This window comes from Mustelus asterias, chromosome 11 (assembly GCF_964213995.1).
Source record: "Mustelus asterias chromosome 11, sMusAst1.hap1.1, whole genome shotgun sequence".
Classification (NCBI taxonomy): domain Eukaryota; kingdom Metazoa; phylum Chordata; class Chondrichthyes; order Carcharhiniformes; family Triakidae; genus Mustelus; species Mustelus asterias.
The window spans coordinates 44,600,514-44,618,217 of NC_135811.1; the positions used below are offsets into that span (position 1 = coordinate 44,600,514).

General features: G+C 45.6%; 1 protein-coding gene across 1 annotated transcript in view; it reads right to left on the reverse strand.

The window, feature by feature from the left end:
• Positions 1 to 2,293: 2,293 nt before the first annotated feature.
• Positions 2,294 to 17,704, reverse strand: part of LOC144500237 (protein CC2D2B-like) — a 190,400-nt gene continuing 174,989 nt past the window's right edge. The window contains exons 31-35 of the mRNA XM_078222914.1: positions 17,206 to 17,340; positions 11,951 to 12,073; positions 11,663 to 11,721; positions 5,375 to 5,552; positions 2,294 to 2,482 (exon numbers count right to left, since the gene is read on the reverse strand). Coding sequence (XP_078079040.1) covers positions 2,294 to 2,482; positions 5,375 to 5,552; positions 11,663 to 11,721; positions 11,951 to 12,073; positions 17,206 to 17,340 — 684 coding nt within the window. The remainder of the gene's footprint in view (positions 2,483 to 5,374; positions 5,553 to 11,662; positions 11,722 to 11,950; positions 12,074 to 17,205; positions 17,341 to 17,704) is intronic.

Consider the following 17,704-nt stretch of genomic DNA (forward strand, 5'->3'; position numbering starts at 1 on the left):
GACACTCGCTGCTAACATGAATGTTGTTGGCTGAGCAAAGTCTGTCAGAATTATTTTTGCTTTTATGATTTTTTAAATTGTTTTTAATGCCTGTCCCGAAGAGACTGATGTGGAGATGCTGGCGTTGGACTGGGGTAAATACAGTAAGAAGTTTAACAACACCAGGTTAAAGTCCGACAGGTTTATTTGGTAGCAAAAGCCACACAACCAAATAAACCTGTTGGACTTTAACCTGATGTTGTTAAACTTCTTACCGAAGAGACTGGAACAGGGTTGGAGTGAAAATGGTTCTTGTGTTTGCTGCAGTGGCTTTAAAGCATGATGAAGCAGCGAGAGAGAGAGAGAACCCCTTCTGCGAGCGTGGCTAAGTTTAGATGTTGGAACACTTAGCGAGATGAAGCGGTGATAACAATTATTGGTGAAGACGTTGATCTCCATTAACTCCTACACACACATACAAAATCAATATACTGCGGATGCTGGAATTCTGAAACAAAAACAATGCTGGAAAAACTCTCCAGCTGAGGAGAGAAACAAGAATTAATCGTTTCAGGTCAAGATCACTTTCCATCAGAGTTTTTTCCAGCTTTTTTATTACATCAACTCCTTCATTTGCAGTCTTCAGACGGGGCTTCAGAGATTAACCAAAAAATGTGCAAAATATTTTTGACAGATTTATTTTCTAGGCTCAGTTTTGGTGGGACTGTATATTTATTAAAATATCTTCACCTATTATTTTGTACACTGGGATGAAAATGCCACTTCCTATCCCCAAATTGCTGGAATTACTTAGCAAGTCTGCCAGGTAGCTGTGGACAAAACTGATATCGTTTCAGGTCTATGATCTTTGATCAGCACCCCATCCGATTCAATGAATAGATTCAGAGGGATGGGCATTGAATACAGCAATATTTGAACTGGAAGAACACCAAGATCCTATTAGAATTGTCACCTGTTAGGCTCTTGTTTGCAAACTATGAAACGACAAGAAACAATTTCCCAGGAGCGATCCCAATGAAACACTTGTGGAAGGGGCAAGAGGCTCTGCTTTAGACACAATTGCTAATTCTGGTGCAAATTGCACTTGTTTTGAAAAGTTGTAATTTCACTCCTCTCCACTGAGTTTCTCCCAAAATTATTTGTAAATCGCTAAATACAGAATGGGCCGTGTAGTTGTACAGACCCAGGAACCTTGTTGACACCAGTGCGATCAGAAGACCCTGAAGGCAGGCAGTCCCCACTCCTGCAAAACACGCCATAAAAATAAAAAAAATAAGCATTTTAAATCCGTGTTAATCCACCACCAGTGAGCAACTGATTTTAAATGCCTGAAATTCATTTTTAAAAATGTACAAAACTATTTTCTAGTTTCAGCTGCCTGAGCTCAGGGATTACCTCCAAATCTCTCCGCCTCACTTTGTTCTTTAAAGATACCAGTTAAAACCTATGGCCGCAATCTTACAGGCATGTTCCACCAGTCAATCGACAAGATGAGCTGGTAAGAATGGGCGAGAGGTTAAAAATCAGGATTGCGCCTGCTTTTTGCCTCTTGCAATCTTACCAGCACTGATTTGCTGGTGAAATCGGCATCACATCCACAAAAAAAGTGTAAAATCGATTTCAATATTCATGACATTATTACCCTATCATTCATGAGGTCTGGAGGCCATTGACGCTACACTGCCACTGCCCAACTGGTTCCCTGGCAGTGGTGCCTGCGGAGGCGGGACCTGAGGAGGGTGAAGCCATGGTCAGGAGGAGGTGGGAGAACTCTGCAGAAGGGTGGCGATCGGGGAGGATGGGTTGTTGATCAATGGGGGGGGGGGGGAGTTGATCATCCAGGGCAGTGATTGGGGGGTGAGGGTTGATAAGCTGGGGTTGTGTGGGGGGGAGGGGGGAGGGGGGGAAGGGGGTGACCCCAGCACAGGGAACAACTGGGGGGGGGGGGGAGGGGGGAGAGTGAACCCAGCACAGGGAACAATCGGCGGTGGGTCCCAGTGTCCGTGGGGGGCGTGACAGGAGATCTTCCAGTACACTGGGAGATTGAGGTGCCTGCTTAATTGCACCCCTAGAGCTCAGCAGCCAACGTCAATGGCAAGATTAGGTTCCGCTCCACCCCCTATTGCAAGAATTGCATCCTGGCACTTTTTTGACTAAGTGCCATAAGGTTGCATTCAACATCATCTAACAGTGAGTTCATATGAACTATTTGTTTAGCATATCAAGACTATAAAAGGAAAATATTCAAAGAATTAAACACAGCAATATCTTCTAAATTGCAAGTTAGGTTTTTTTATGTATCATGAACCAAAGATGCTACATAGATCCACACTGATAATGCGTTGTTCGGGTATGCATGAACATACACTGCAACAGCAAACTCTACATTTGGGATTTCTATATGATGAATACCAGTATTGTAGACTTTATCAAATATTGTTTCCATATCTGAATAGTGCATCTGGAGAGGAAATCCTGAAATCTGTGGAAGAGGTTAAAAAAATAATGAATTGTCACAGTAGATGTTTGAATCATTGTTCAAACTATTTCTTCCAATCCAAAAATTTAAGTTAGGCAGAAATATGCACTGTATGGTGGTGACATACATATCCACACTCTTAAGGTGGGATTTTCTACTCCCATCATGGTGGGCGGGATCAGAAAATGTGGAGGAAGTTCCAAAATCTGTTTTACATCAGCGTGAAAAGATACCGTGATTATCCATTCCTGACTTTAATGGCAGCACGCCAGAATCATGTTGTGTCTTTATATGCCCTGTTTGCGAACAGAACTCCCACTTACCTGATGAAGGAGCAGAGCTCCGAAAGCGAGTGGCTTTTGCTACCAAATAAACCTGTTGGACTTTAACTTGGTGTTGTGAGACTTCTTACTGTGTTTACCCCAGTCCAACGCTGGCATGTCCACATCATAGTACTGGGTCACAGATGGCATAGTCAGGAGAGGCATTTGCAGCCTGTAGATTAGGAAGAAATAAAATAGGGACAGGCACACACTCGTCTCTGTATATGACTGTGCAATAAATTGCAAGATGGGGAGGGGTCAGATCCACAAGGGGCATTGGCACATCAATATCAAATGATTCATTGGGCTAGACAAGGGCAATGACAATGGGATCAAAGATTAATGAGGAAGGATTGAGTGTAACCTGAATGTTATGCTCCTCCTGCAGGATGATGGGAGGGATTTCCACAATCACAGGGGGAGTTTGAAGCTAGCCTGATACTAGAACCTCAGCACTAACATTTTCCAATCTGAAGCTATGTTGTAACTGAAAAAGCATAAAGAAACTCAGCAAAGGAGAGCTTTCAGGGCTTGTAAGAGGGTCAACCACTGAACCTGTGGGCCAACTGAAGGGGCACCCAACTGAAATCCATATTCCTTCATGAAAGGAAGACACTGTTGAGAACAAATCAAAGACAATGGAAGGAATCAGGAACCTTAACTGTTATAGCGCATTCATGCAATTCTAAACACGATTCATCCCATGAATCAATTTCTTGCAATAAGAGGGAACTCTTCTGGGGAGGTGATCAGTTGGGGAGGGGGGGGTTGGAAGAGGGGAACTCTGCTGGGATGGGGCAGGCATGGGCGATCGGCGATCAGGGAGGGAACTCTGCTGGGGAGGTTATCAGTGATCGGAGAGGGAGGGAACTCTGCAGAGGGGGTGATCAGTAATCAGGAAGGGATGGAAGGGACTCTGCAGGGGGGGAAATAATCAGCGGGGGGGACATGGTGATGTCTGTTGAGGGTTGGCAGGAGATCGCCTAGTACACTGGGAGATCGGGGGCGCCTGTGCAATGGTGCCCCTAGAGCCTAGCAGCTGCTTTATCCAGCAAGCTGAGGCTCCACCACCCACACCCCTCTTGCTAGCAAGAATCGCATCCTGGCACTTTTTTTTTGCACTGAGTGCCATCAGATTACATTTTAAAATTCGCTCAAAAAACAAGTCTGAAACTTTCCCGTTTTCTCACTCATTCAGTACTTCGAGTTGTTTTCATTAAATTCCACTCATATTCTCAGAGTGCACTGTCTGAGACTTCCAGGGCCTGCCTGAACTCTTGCAGATCATATTGCCTTTTCAAAGCATTCTCATTGAAGTAGAGATTTTGGCGATTCATGTGATCTTGTAGGCTGTAATCATGCTGCCAGGGGCCTAAGAGGAGATGTAATGCCTATACTGAGAGTAATTCATTGGTGACACTGTCAAACCCTAGTTGGCAGCATGAAGATTAGGTTAATGCACATTCATATTAATGTTCAATGTTCCTACAGAGAGAATGGGAGAAAGATGGATCTGGCATACAGCAATATCAAAGAGGGAGAAGATAAAGGGGCACCAGGCTCACCAAAGGGAAGATCCTCACTCTGATGAGCAAGGGGAAGCTATCCTTATACTTTCAACAGAAATTTAACAATCTGACATAAGTCATCAAGATCAGTGAGTTAATTTTCGAATGATATATCCTACTACCGCTAGCCACATCCACTTTCTCAGTTTGCTGTACTACACCATTCACCTACCAACATCCTCTATCATACAGTACTCAACCCTGTTGGAAGCCTTGTTTGTACTCAAGTTTCCACACAGTAGCAGCCATTTAACCATGACAGCCAAATCACTAAAACATGCTGTCAATAGTCATTGCATATTCCTCTGTCTTGCAGAAGAAGGTGGTGCATTACAGCAGGCAGCATGAAAGAGGAGGACAAGCACCATTCTGGAAAGGAACTTTACTAAGCAGGAAGGGGAACAGAGAGCCTGGCAGACATTGGCTGAAAGGGGTGTTGCCAGAGTGCAGCAGGTTGCTGCTGCATTGACAGCAAGATGAACACAAAGAGTATATCAGCATGTGTCCATAAGATCTGAGTTGGATGGGGATGGTAAAAAAGACAGGGTCCTCTTTCAAAGGTCAACAAAGGAGAGGAGAGAATAGAGGGTTTGTGCACATACTCTCTGTAGACCCATGAACTGGGTAACAGAGGCTCAGAGGGAGGCAGAGTCAGGTGCCAACTAGGCAAGCCAGTGACTCTTCAAATGTAAGAAGAATGTTAAACAAGGGATACTTGCCTGCCTAAGCTCTGGAATTCCTTCTGTTTACCTCTACACCTTTCTATTTCTGTTTCCTCCTACACTTTTTGAAAATTAACTCTTTGACCAAGCTTTTGGTCATCTGGCATATTATCTCCTTATATGGCTCAGTGTCATATCTTATTTTATAGTACACTTGCACAGCATCTTGGGACATTTCATTATGTCAATGGCATTAAATAAATGTTGTTGCATCATATCAAAGTTTTGACAAGTCAACACCTTAATTGAAAACATAGTATGTTCTAAAGGGACAATACAAACCTTGAAATCTTTTAACAAACTCTCTAACGCTGTGCTCTGTTCTTCACTTACTGAACGACCAAGGTTTTGTTCTAGCAGAGGGAGAAAGTTTTGAAACACCCCAGTACAGTAACGGTTCCATCGCGTGGGCTGTTGAGCTCTCCAATCCATAATTTTGCTCTTCAATGCCCATTCAATTCTAATCACAAAGAATAAAACATGTGATCAATCATGCTTTGATAGTAGCAACCAGAAATATTTATTGTTTTAACTTAATTGATATGACTGTTTCAATGAGGAACACCAAGTGACATGCAAAATAACTTTAATAATATTCAATGGTCTCTACATTAACTAAACTATATGGCACCATATTTCATGCTCCAGCAACATGCTAAACAAAGAAATTTCACCCAGGCCAGAATTTTATGTGCGAAATTGCATGATAAGACATCAGACATGCATCCCAATGTCAACCCACAATACAGTGGTTGTTGGGCATGTGTGAATCCACACCACACCTGCCGACAATTAAATAAGCAATTAAGGTCAATGAAAGGCAATGAAGCAAAATTTTATGGCGCCCGTTTAGCTTGGCACTCAGCACACAGGCAAAATGGGCAGGCAGACAATCCTTTTTTCATTATGTCATCCAAGGTTGGGAGAAAAAGCCTAGAGGATGAGTAGTGAGGAGTTTAGAAGATAATTTGCTGCTGGTTGTTTTGTGAAACTGGAAAGCTTTATCTCAGTTTTTAGCTTCAGTCTTTGTGTTGGTGTTCTTCATTTCAGGACTCATTGGTATTTCCAAGGTTCCTAGAGGATTTATACCGTGTAGAGTCTTCTGGTGGTAATGGGGATTGTCTACTCCACTGGTGGGAGCTCCTCTGAGGAAGAAGGCAGAGCAGAAGGGAGAGGAGACCAGGTGCCTGAAGGCAGTGTCCAAAGGAGTGGCCTGGGGGAGGAGAGTGCAGACACATGGGATGCAGGGTCAGCAGTAAGTGCAAGGTGGAAAGGGTTGCAAAACATGCCTCTATCCTGCTGCAAGTGTACAGGCAGTGATTCAGATGTTAGAGGTATAGTGCCGAAGGTGGCTCCACCTCTCCTGGAAGACCGTGACCTCCATATGTCAGATAGGGCCAGAGATTGCCTCCAGCTGGGTGGGTAACTACCCAATGCCAGTGGCACTAAAGGTCACAGTAGCCCTCAACTTCTATGCCTCAATTTCACAGTAAAGGTCACAATAGCCCTCAACTTCAATACAAGATGAAGGCATGTCGAATCACCAGCACAAATGCATCCCTCCCTGATGAACTCAATGCATTCCATGCCCATTTTGAGCAAGAGGTCAGCGAGAGCACGCCTTCCACCCCGGAAGCCCTGGCCAAACCGGTATCTGAGGTCACCATCGCAAATGTCAGATTAGCCTTCTCAAAAGTTAACCCCGGAAAGCAACTGGCCCAGTTGAGGTAACCAGATGAGCACTCAGATTCTGCATGGAGCAGCTGGCAGAGGTATTTGCAGACAACTTTAACCTCTCTTTGAGGTCCCTGTCTGCTTCAAGAAGATGGCCATCATCCTTGTACCAAAGAAAAGCCAAGCATCATGCTTTAACGACTATCGTAAGAAGTCTCACAACACCAGGTTAAAGTCCAACAGGTTTATTTGGTAGCACTGCTGCCAAATAAACCTGTTGGACTTTAACCTGCTGTCGTGAGACTTCTTACTGTGCTTACCCCAGTCCAATGCCGGCATCTCCACATCATTAACGACTATCACCCAGTGGCTCTGACATCCATCATTATGAGGTGCTTCGAAAGGCATGGCACGAATCAACACCAGCCTCCCAGACTGCCTGGATCCATTACAGGTTCCTATCACCACAAATAGCAAAAGCAATCTCCCTGTCTCTACACTCAACCCTGGAATACCTGGATAACAAAGACAAATGTCAGACTCCTATTTATTGACTATAGCTCAGCCTTCAACACCATTATTCGTACAAAACTCATCTCCAAACTCTGTGGCCTGGTGCTCGGCTCCTCCCTCTGCAACTGGATCCTAGACTTCCTAACCAACAGACTGCAATCTATAAAGATAGACAACAACACCTCCTCCACGATCACCCTCAATACCGGCACCCCACAAGGCTGTGTCCTCAGCCCCTTACACACCTCTTTATATACCTATGGCTGTGTGGCCAAATTCCCCTCCAACTCGATTTTTAAGTTTGCTGATGACACTACTGTGGGTCAGATCTCCATTAATGAGGAGTACAGGAAAGCGATAGAGAATCTGATGAACTGGTGCGACAACAATAATCTCTCCCATAATGTCAGCAAAACGAAGGAGATAGTCATCGACTTCAGTAAGTGTAGTGAACGACATGCCCCTATCTACGTTAATGGGATGAAGTGGAAATGGTCGAGAGCTTCAAGTTTCTTGGTGTCCAGATCACCAACAACATGTCCTGGTCCCTCCATGCCGATGCTATAGTTAAGAAAGGCCACCAAAGTCTCTATTTCCTCAGGAGGCTAAGGAAATTTGGCATGTCCACTACAACTCTCACCAACCTTTGCAGATGCACCATAGAAAGCATTCTTTCTGGTTGTATCACAGCTTGGTATGGCTCCTGCTATATCCAAGACCATAAGAAACTACAAAGGGTCGTGAACAGAGCCCAGTCCATCATGCAAACCTCACATCCAGTATAAGACACTGGCGTGCCCTGCACCTATACATATTCAGGCTATTAGCACAAAAGCAAAATTTATATGCTCTTGGCATAAGGTGTCAACAGTCACACCAGTAAATAACTGAAAAAATAATGGCAGAACGGAAGATCACCCCTGAAAAGTTCCTTTTGTGCTCATAATGATTTAAACTTACATTCGCGAGTGCTGTGTTTTGGTGCCCACTACCATCCCTGCACCCCCCTCACCTCGCTGGCAGCAGCTTGGAGTCATGTATGCTGAACGGTGTCATGGCTGCTGACTTGAGCTGCCATCTCTACCCAGGCCTTCTTGGTCAGGTGCGGTGCCCTCTTCCTGTGGCATCAAAATGTCCCACCTAGCACTGACCTCCTTCACCAGTACTCCAAAGCATTCATCTGAAAAACTGGGGGCAAAGTGCCCCCTGGACTTGCCCTCATGCCTGTTATGCCCACTGGTTGCTGAGGTCATAACTAAGAAGGATAAGGTCAGCTCCCTGTGGCTCCTCTCCAATTCCAGAAATTCTTCAGGGAGCTGTTGACTTAATGAAGCCCTTGCTGTGTCACCATTGGAGCCAACGCCCAACAAGCTCCTACCCTCACATGGACATCCCAAACAATCAAGGGTCATGTTTAATGCTGGCCAGCCCTTAATTGGTCAGCCCAGAATGAAATCGCTTCACTAATTCGATGTTGCCCTGGAGGAAATTCCACATCTGTTTCTGGGCCACCCACCGTGCCCAACAGGTGTGAAATTCAGACCCTAATCTCATTTCTCTGTGGCAACTTTGAATTGATGTCCTTTTGTCACAGATTACTGGAAACAGTAGTCTTCCCCAATCCCCTGATCAAAATCCCCATATAACCTCCTCAGGCTTCTTTATCCAGTGGAAATAATCCCACATCTCAAATCTCTACTCATAACTGTGGGTGGAATTTTCCAGAACACCCCCCAGCAGCAGGCAAGGTGCACAATGCGGTGGAGCTGGAAAGTCATCCTCACACCACTGTAAAATCCCACCATTGACCGACACGAAACTGTTTTGCAGATCCAATCAAAATCACGCAAATGCACCTAACCAGCACGTTTTTCAGACTGTGGGAGGAAACCGGAGCACCCAGAGAAAACCCACACAGACACGGGGAGAACGTGCAAACTCCAAACAGAGAGTGACCCAAGCCTGGAATTGAACCCGGGTACCTGGCGCCGCAAGGCAGCAATGCGAAGCATTGTGCCACTGTGCTGCCCCACCATGACTGCTCTTTTTCACAGTAAGAAGTCTCACAACACCAGGTTAAAGTCCAACAGGTTTATTTGGTAGCAAATACCATAAGCTTTCAGAGCGCTGCTCCTTCGTCAGATGGAATGGAAATTTCCACTCCATCTGACGAAGGAGCAGCGCTCCGAAAGCTTATGGTATTTGCTACCAAATAAACCTGTTGGACTTTAACCTGGTGTTGTGAGACTTCTTACTGTGTTCACCCCAGTCCAACGCCGGCATCTCCACATCATGCTCTTTTTCACCCAGCCTCAAATGACTTAGCAGAGAGAGCTGCACAAACATTTAAAGTTTCTATGAAGAAGCAAGCTCAGAGGTCACTGACCTTACATTTGGCAAGTTTATTGTTAGTGTATAATACTTTACTGAATGCGACCACCGGGGTTACACCAGCTGAATTATTAATGGGACTCTGCCTACAAACCTCCTCGGATTTTGTGTTTCCAGATTTGTTGGGGAGGGTGGAGGCCAGGCAAGCCTCCCAGGAAGAACACCATGACTGGGAAAAAAAAGAAGACAGAGCATTCGATGTTGATACCTAGTTGTAGCGAGAAATGTTGGCAGTAGATCAGCCTGGATGGCAGGAAAAATTGTAGAGAGGACAGGACCAGTTTTATACAAGGTCACCATGTAAAGAAACATATGGATCATTTGAAGAAGAGAGCAGGACCTGATCCAGTGGACCAACAGGTGTGCCCTGCTTGTGAACTCATATATGCCAGCTATGGAACTTGGGATACCTGTGGCCTTTGTGGAGCAAAGGCAACCTCCAGCTTCTGTAGCAGAGGAGGATGAAGCCACCAAAGAAGACATCAACCTTGAGCCGATGAGTCTGCCTTTTGCTTCGGCCAGACCAGATTCACTGGTTGCTGAAGGACCCTGTTTAAAGTTGTGGCATTCTGCATGAGTCCGAATGACTCCGGACTAACTGACTTTGTGAATGGACTTTGCTTTGGTAAGTATCATATTCCCTAATATGATACTGGGTGAAACTTTCCCATCCCACCCACTGTAGCAATCGTAGTAGGTGGGACATAACATTTGGAAGACCATTTAAAGGTCCATTGACCTCATGTGGAATCACCAGTCTTGGGGCATGCACAGACAGAAAATCTCGTCCATTGTGTCTGTAATGGTATTCTCTTTTGCTTTTGCTCATAGGTGGACCCAAGAGGGGAGAAGGAGTGTGGTAATGAACCTCTTTAAGAGGTGATCCTTAGTAGACCACCTGATTGGGGAACCTATGGAATGGCAGTGCAGGAGTGAGGGCACATGTTCTGGGATTGGGAGGACCTCAGTTGGAGCCAAGGCGGAGAAGAGAGCAGACCTGTGTACGTGTCCTGTCAGACCCTTAGCCTGTTTCTAGTTATTATAGTTTAGTAAACCCTTGTTGTTGGAGCCATATCAAGTTATTATTGCCATAAAATAGGTAGTTGTGGTATACTTTTCAATTTTGCTATCACAAAGCAGTTCTACTGTGAAGTGGATGGGAGAATTAAATGCCAGAATGTTTTATGTTAATTACTTACAGATCATGATAAAATGATATGAATGACCATGGATGAGAAAGGCAAAAAATGTTATTCAGGATTCTTAATTTCTTGTCATTATCCATTAAAGCCCACTGGCAAATGTGGAACTTGGGCAAGGAAAGACATAACTCAGCCATGGTCGTTGATTAGCCTATCAAGACTTAGGCCCAGATTTCTGCGGAGTCATGGAGACTCTGCGGACCAACCAAAATGACGGAACAGGACACAGATCCAGAAGTCCCACCCCATTTCCAACAGATTCCATTTTCACTGGTCTGGGAAAGGGGATGGCAAAGACTTTCACATGTGAGAAACCTAAACTCAGCAGGGTCATTTGAACTCAGTGCTGAGTTTAAAAAGGCAGATATGGTCTGTAGAACTGTTATGGTGCAAACTTATTTAAATACCTTTAAAATTTATTTCTGCAAGTGTTGAAAAACTCAAGCTGTTAGCTTACTTAAATCCCAAACCCTTTAGATTTGTATGAAAATTAAGCCCGCTAATCATATTTAAATATGTTCAAATGTGGTTTCCATTATTGCATGGCGGGAACCTGTTACATCACTGGTAGGAGGTGGGGACAATTGAGTGGGGAAATCCTGCCAGCATAAAAGCCGTTTTGGGACTCCTCCCTTGATTCTCTGTCCTCTTTGTCACTCCAACCTGCCAAAAACGGGGGGGGGGGGGGGCAGAAAATCCCCCCTTATCTTTTAGGGGTCTATATGTGTATATTGGTCTTGTACTGTATCAAATGCTTCTTTGAATACATAATAGTAAAATTAGCTTCTACCTGTTCTGCAATTTATCCACCATGCTTCTTTCTGTGGAATAGTAGATTAATTCTGGTGGCTAGAAAATATTTCAGTATTACAGATTATAGATGTATCCAAGTTCTAATTGCAATAAACACATTTTCTTCATATTATTGAATCGACCTACACAAAATATTCTATGTGTAAGAATAGAAAAGAAGCTTTACCTTTATTGAAATTAGTTCAAAACAAGAGCTTCTATATTAGCAGATAAATGTTATTTCAAAATCTATGAAAGTAACAAAATTTTGGTTTGTGCAAGCTACCTGCACAGATGACAGTGCGTGATGCTGGGAACTCTTGATGAAGAATGGTTTCCAATTATATTCCTTTGAGACATCAAAATTTACACTCATAGGGAGATTTGCCTTTTGAATATTAACCCAGATCTGTAACATATTTCAAAAGTCACGTTATAATTTTTTTAAAAACGATTATTTACAATAATTAAAAATATTTGAAACAATAATTAAAACCTCATCAGTAAGTTTTGCATGATATATAATAAAAACAGAACATGCTGGAAATACTCAGCAGGTCTGGCAGCATCTGTGGAGAGAGAATCTTAATTTCAGTTCATGACTTTTCAACAGGCATTCTTTTTCGCTATTTTCCGCTACACCGTCTCTCTCACCACAGATACTGCCAAACCTGCAGAGCATTTCCAGCAGTTTCTCTTTTTGATTTGAGATTTCCAACGTACACAGAATTTTGCTTTTGAGTTAGTTTCTGAACATTTTTATGTTGCGATTGAGTGGAATTCTCCCATCCTGGACTAAGTCTGTGACAGGGACATGGAGTGTTTCCCACTTTGGAGGCCAGTGGAAAACCACGCTCTTTCTTTCATCCCTGACGTAATGAATTGTGCATCTGGGGATGTTGCATCATCTTCCGTGGTGGAGCGAGCTTGACGGCTTGTGTCCTGCCGTTATACCCAGATGCTATATTTAAACTGACCCACCATTGAAGAAAAAAGTTGGACCTCCTCAAAAACACTGATGCTGAAAGATTCACTCCTGCCACCCACTGCTGTGGTGTTCCAGGGTCACTGGATGCCTCCATCTTGAACTCTGGATTTCTGGAGCAGAATGCATTTCTGCTGGCATCGTAGACAATTGGGCACGGGGGGGAAGTTGGACCTTATTTTGCATCCCATTAGTGGGATGCAACTCTTTTTCAAGATGTGGAGATGCCGGCGTTGGACAGGGGTAAGCACAGTAAGAAGTCTCACAACACCAGGTTAAAGTCCAACAGGTTTATTTGGTAGCACAAGCCACAAGCTTTCAGAGCGCTGCTCCTTCATCAGGTGAGTGGGAGTTCTGTTCACAAACAGGGCATATAAAGACACAAACTCAATTTAGAAAATAATGGTTGGAATGCGAGTCTTTACAGGTAATCAAGTCTTAAAGGTACAGAATATGAGTGGAGAGAGGGTTAAGCACAGGTTAAAGAGATGTGTATTGTCTCCAGCCACGACAGTAGTGAAACTTTACAAGCCCAGGCAAGTTGTGGGGGTTACAGATAGTGTGACATGAATCCAAGATCCCAGGTGAGGCCGTCCTCATGTGTGCGGAACTTGGCTGTCCTCATTAACGTCACAGAATAAGTTATCCCAAAGCATGTCCTCCACCGCTGCACCAAACTCACAATGTTCAGAGTTTTGTCTTAATTCAGCAATAAATTTAGCTATAGACTGTCTTGCCTTACGAAAATGACCGGAACTTGAACCACTGGACAATCACTCAGGGCTTAGGATTGTGGTGATTCTGAATGGGTGGAACTAAATCCGCAAATGAAATCTCCTCCAATTTCCATGATGTTGCTAAATTCCTCACTAGCTTGTAAGTCTTTGGCCCACATACACTTAGGAGAGTTGAGTACTTTTTAACTTAACCCTGAATTTAATTCACCAAGAAAAAGTGTTCCAACCTTTCCACATATTCAGTCCCCATTCTCTTCCACAAACTCACTGATAGTCCCGAACATAATCATGGGGGGCGATTTTACCATTTTGATTCTAAGTGCTGAATGTGGGCGCAATTCAGATCCGACTTGGAAACCTGTTCTCAGGTGCCCCCATATGCACTTAGCCTGAAAATAAATCGTCAGTCTGAATCGTGCTGTGTGCGTGGCTTATCGTGCCCGAAATGCTGCTGCTCCGATCGGAGCCTTCAACTGCGCATGCAGTGAAAACAAAATTTGAAAAATGCTCCCATTACTCCTGTGCTGCATAAAGCGGCCCGGGAGCGATGGCCCTCATAGATATTGCCCCACATAACTGTCCCCCTTATCCACCACTAACCTCCCCCCCCCCGTACCCAGACTGATCATGACCCCCTGCCCCACTTCTGCCGCACCAATTGCCCGCAGAGTAGCAGTGGCCCCCCCGCCACCCCCACCAGAGATCCATCTGGCCTCCCTCTCCCCTCCCACCAGAGAATGATCGGGCCTCCCTCCTTCTCCCCCACACCCCAGACAGCGGTCTGGCCCTCCCTCCTCCCACCCCACCAGAGAACCATCTGGTCTCCCTACTCCCTCCCCCACTAGAGAACCATCTGGCCTCCCCCCACCCCACCAGAGATTGATCGGGCTTCCCTCTTCCTCCCCCCCCACCAGAGAATGATCTGGCCCACCTCCCCCCCAACGATCTGAATAAAAGAGAGCTGCTGGAAGCTCTGAATGTACCTCTTCAGAAGCTGGAGCACCCAAAACAGATCTTTGCCGAGCATTTCGGTTTTGCGCCAAATCTGGTAAAGGGGGAAATGCAGGTAAGATTGGGTGTCCATCTCATTAAGTCCATTTAAATGCATGCAAATGCATTTAAACTGACGTGACACCTGTTTCAGGCGCCGTTCAGATCATGGCCATTTCCAGGCCTTGGTAAAGTGGGCATCTGCGCGGACGCGGGCACAGATCGTACTAATCGCCTCATGCCCGACTTTACCAAGTTTTCGGGCCCAAAAATGGGCACAACGCAATGGTAAAATTGGGCCCATGGTGTTTCTGGTGAACTCAGGAACCTGCTGGTTGGAGCCCTTGACTGCCGTTCACATGCCAAACTAGTACTCACTGTGCAAACCTTTATGTCGCAATGCTGAAACACAGTTTTTATTTTCTTTTTCTCTCCTTGTCGCCAAAAAGATGCAGGGGGGCGATTCTCCCCCAAAAATTCTAAATGTCGAATTTGCGTAAAAGCTGAAGTTTCAAACTGAATCTCTCACACTCTGTGCACTGCAGAGTGCACTACCGTAAATCACGTGAAATAGCTGGGGGCGGGGTCTATCCCTTCTGGGGAGGCCTGCTGAGCGGGCCACTGCCAATGTGCCAATTTGTCAGCACTGAGATCGGCATACGCGCAGTAGCCCCACACTGCCAGCCTCCCGCATCACTGGCCCTCCAACCCCCTCCACCCCGATCCCTGACCCCACGAACATGTCCGGACCAGCCTCGACCCGGCTTGACCCCACCGCCTAGGCTCGCCTTAATCTCCCCCCCTACCCCGGCAGCCTCGATCTCCCGATCCCCCCTCCCCACAACGGCAGCTCCAACCCCCCCTTACTGGCATCCTCCAAGTCCCAACCCCCCATGGCAGGCCGACCCCCCCCCTCCCCACCCTGATTCCCAGCCCTGATCACTGGCCTTCCTCCCTCTGCTCGCAATCCCAAATGTAGAGTGGCAGTGGGAACCCCCCCCCCCCCAACCCCCCCCCCCACCCCCCCCCCCCCCAATCCCCACAAAGGCCCCCACCCCATTAGGCCCCACATGCCTTGGCACTGCCCAATACCTGGTGGGCAGTGCCAAGGGGCCCCATGACATTGCCACCCTGCCTCTTGGGCATTGCCAGAGGGCCAGGCTGGCACTGCCAAGGTGGCAATGCCCGGGGGGACACCCCCATTACCCCCAACCCTCTGGGGGGGCCTCAATTGCCCCCCTTCACTTCAGCGGTGTCTGGCCACCAGCTCCCTGCAAGTGGGGAGCTAAAATAAACTCCGCTGGAATGAACCACTCCTGGTTGTGGTGGGGGGGGGGGGGGGGGGGGGGGGGGGGAGAAGGGGGGAGAGACGCGAACAGGCCCAGAGACTTCAGTCCCATGTCCGCTAATGGAATGTTTATTATATTCAAATTAACATTTAAATAATTTATGCAGCTCCATGCCGATTTCTGGTGTGGAGCTGATGGCGTTCGAAATCCGCCTGCCAGAGACTCGCAGAGGCTGTGGCGCCCAGTGGGGAGCCCGCAAAACGGCTTCCGCTTGAGTCTCCCAGCCCACTGCGCTGCTTCTGTGCAAACCTTCAGTTGGTACGATCCTCCATATATCCCTCCACGATGGTCAGCATTCTTTCAATGGAGGAAAATGAGAAATGACACCACAGATGGCATGGATGGACTACTTCACCTGTTGCACCTCGAACTGCACTGTTTCTGGCAACTTCAACAGATGCACATACATTCAATGGTTGAGGGAATGATGGATACAATCGTCATTTTAATCACTCCCCATTTCTTCCACAGCTGCCCCACTCTAATCAGGTTATCCTGCTGTGACTCATTAGTCTCTTCTCCATCTGTGTCACTACAACAATGAATGGCATTTCATCTTCTGTGGTTTGACACTTCCTGGCATTTTGAACACTCTTCTGCAAGCACAGCCATGTGCAGTGTCACACTTGTCTCATAGTCTACTTGTGCTCTTCATTCTGAGGTACTGTTGGTGACACAGTGCTCTTCATTCTGAGGCATGGTGACACAATCATTCAGCCAAGTAAACACAATGTTCACCCATCAATGAACAGGGGGTTCAAGTTTGTATTAATTAAATGTCTCAATTTGAACGCCGATACCTGGTGTTTCTCCATGGGTCTACCACCTGGCCTCACATTTCATGGATACTTTTTAATTCATGCTGGGCTTCTTATTTGCAATTCTAAACAGGACACACCTTTCCAGAATATAAGAGGTCATCAGATCTCTTCCTGCATTAGATCTAGGTTCTTACAATCAACTCTCTGCTAGAGGCTCATTATCGCTGCCTTCTCCCACCAAGTCTTCTTCATTAGGCTAGCTGTCCTCCTCTTCCTGTCTGCTCAAAAAAGAACATCTTTCTTTCTCCTTATTGTCTGTGAAACACCTCCAGGGAGATGTGGACTGAATTGTGGAGTGCCTCTGCCTTTTGTTAAAGCCATTCTTCTGATGCCTCCATTGAAATAAACCCCGTACTTTGAAACCCCTTTAAAAATGGCACCTCACAGTGAGCAGCCAGCACTATGACCTGCCTGCTGCTCTTAATTAGCCGGCTCCCTTACCTTTTGGCCCTTAAGCTGAATTTCCTCGTAAAATCTCCCTGAGGTTGGGTCACCCACCCAATCGATAAAATTCAGGACATTAGTGTTCACCCCACCCACTGTCTATTTTGAGATCCAATCAAATTTGAAGTTCACCTTAAAACAAATTATTCTAAAATGTGATTGGCAGGTATACTTTTAGTTGAGATCAATATGCTTTTATGTCCAAGGATACTCACATTATCATTATTGATCAAGCAATCTGCACTTTGCAGGGGACAAAAAGCATTATACTGGTCATAACATTCTCCAGTTTCTGGGTTCCAAATCATGGTGTGTAGTTTTTCTTGAGTCACCACATAAGCTGTCGGTCCCTTTAAAAAAGAGGTTGTGAGATTGTGAATTAGAGTACCTTTTTAATAACCATATGCAAAACCTAAAAAGAACCACAATACCAACGTTTACAATATGAAAGTAGAAAAACATGAAAATAGACAAAAAGGTTGAAATTCCCCATCAATAAATTTGATGGGCACCGACTGAATGACCACAGATTTTGGTGGGACCTGGTTATATCAGGTTCCAACTAGGGGACCTAGTTTCTGGAATTGCCCAGTAGAAGGTAGAGCCTCTGCCGACCCATACATAACAATCAACATAAGATATGGGACCAGAGATTCATCAAGAGCTGCAGTGCCCTGGCCTCACAGGGACTGAGTCTACAGTTGCAAATCATAT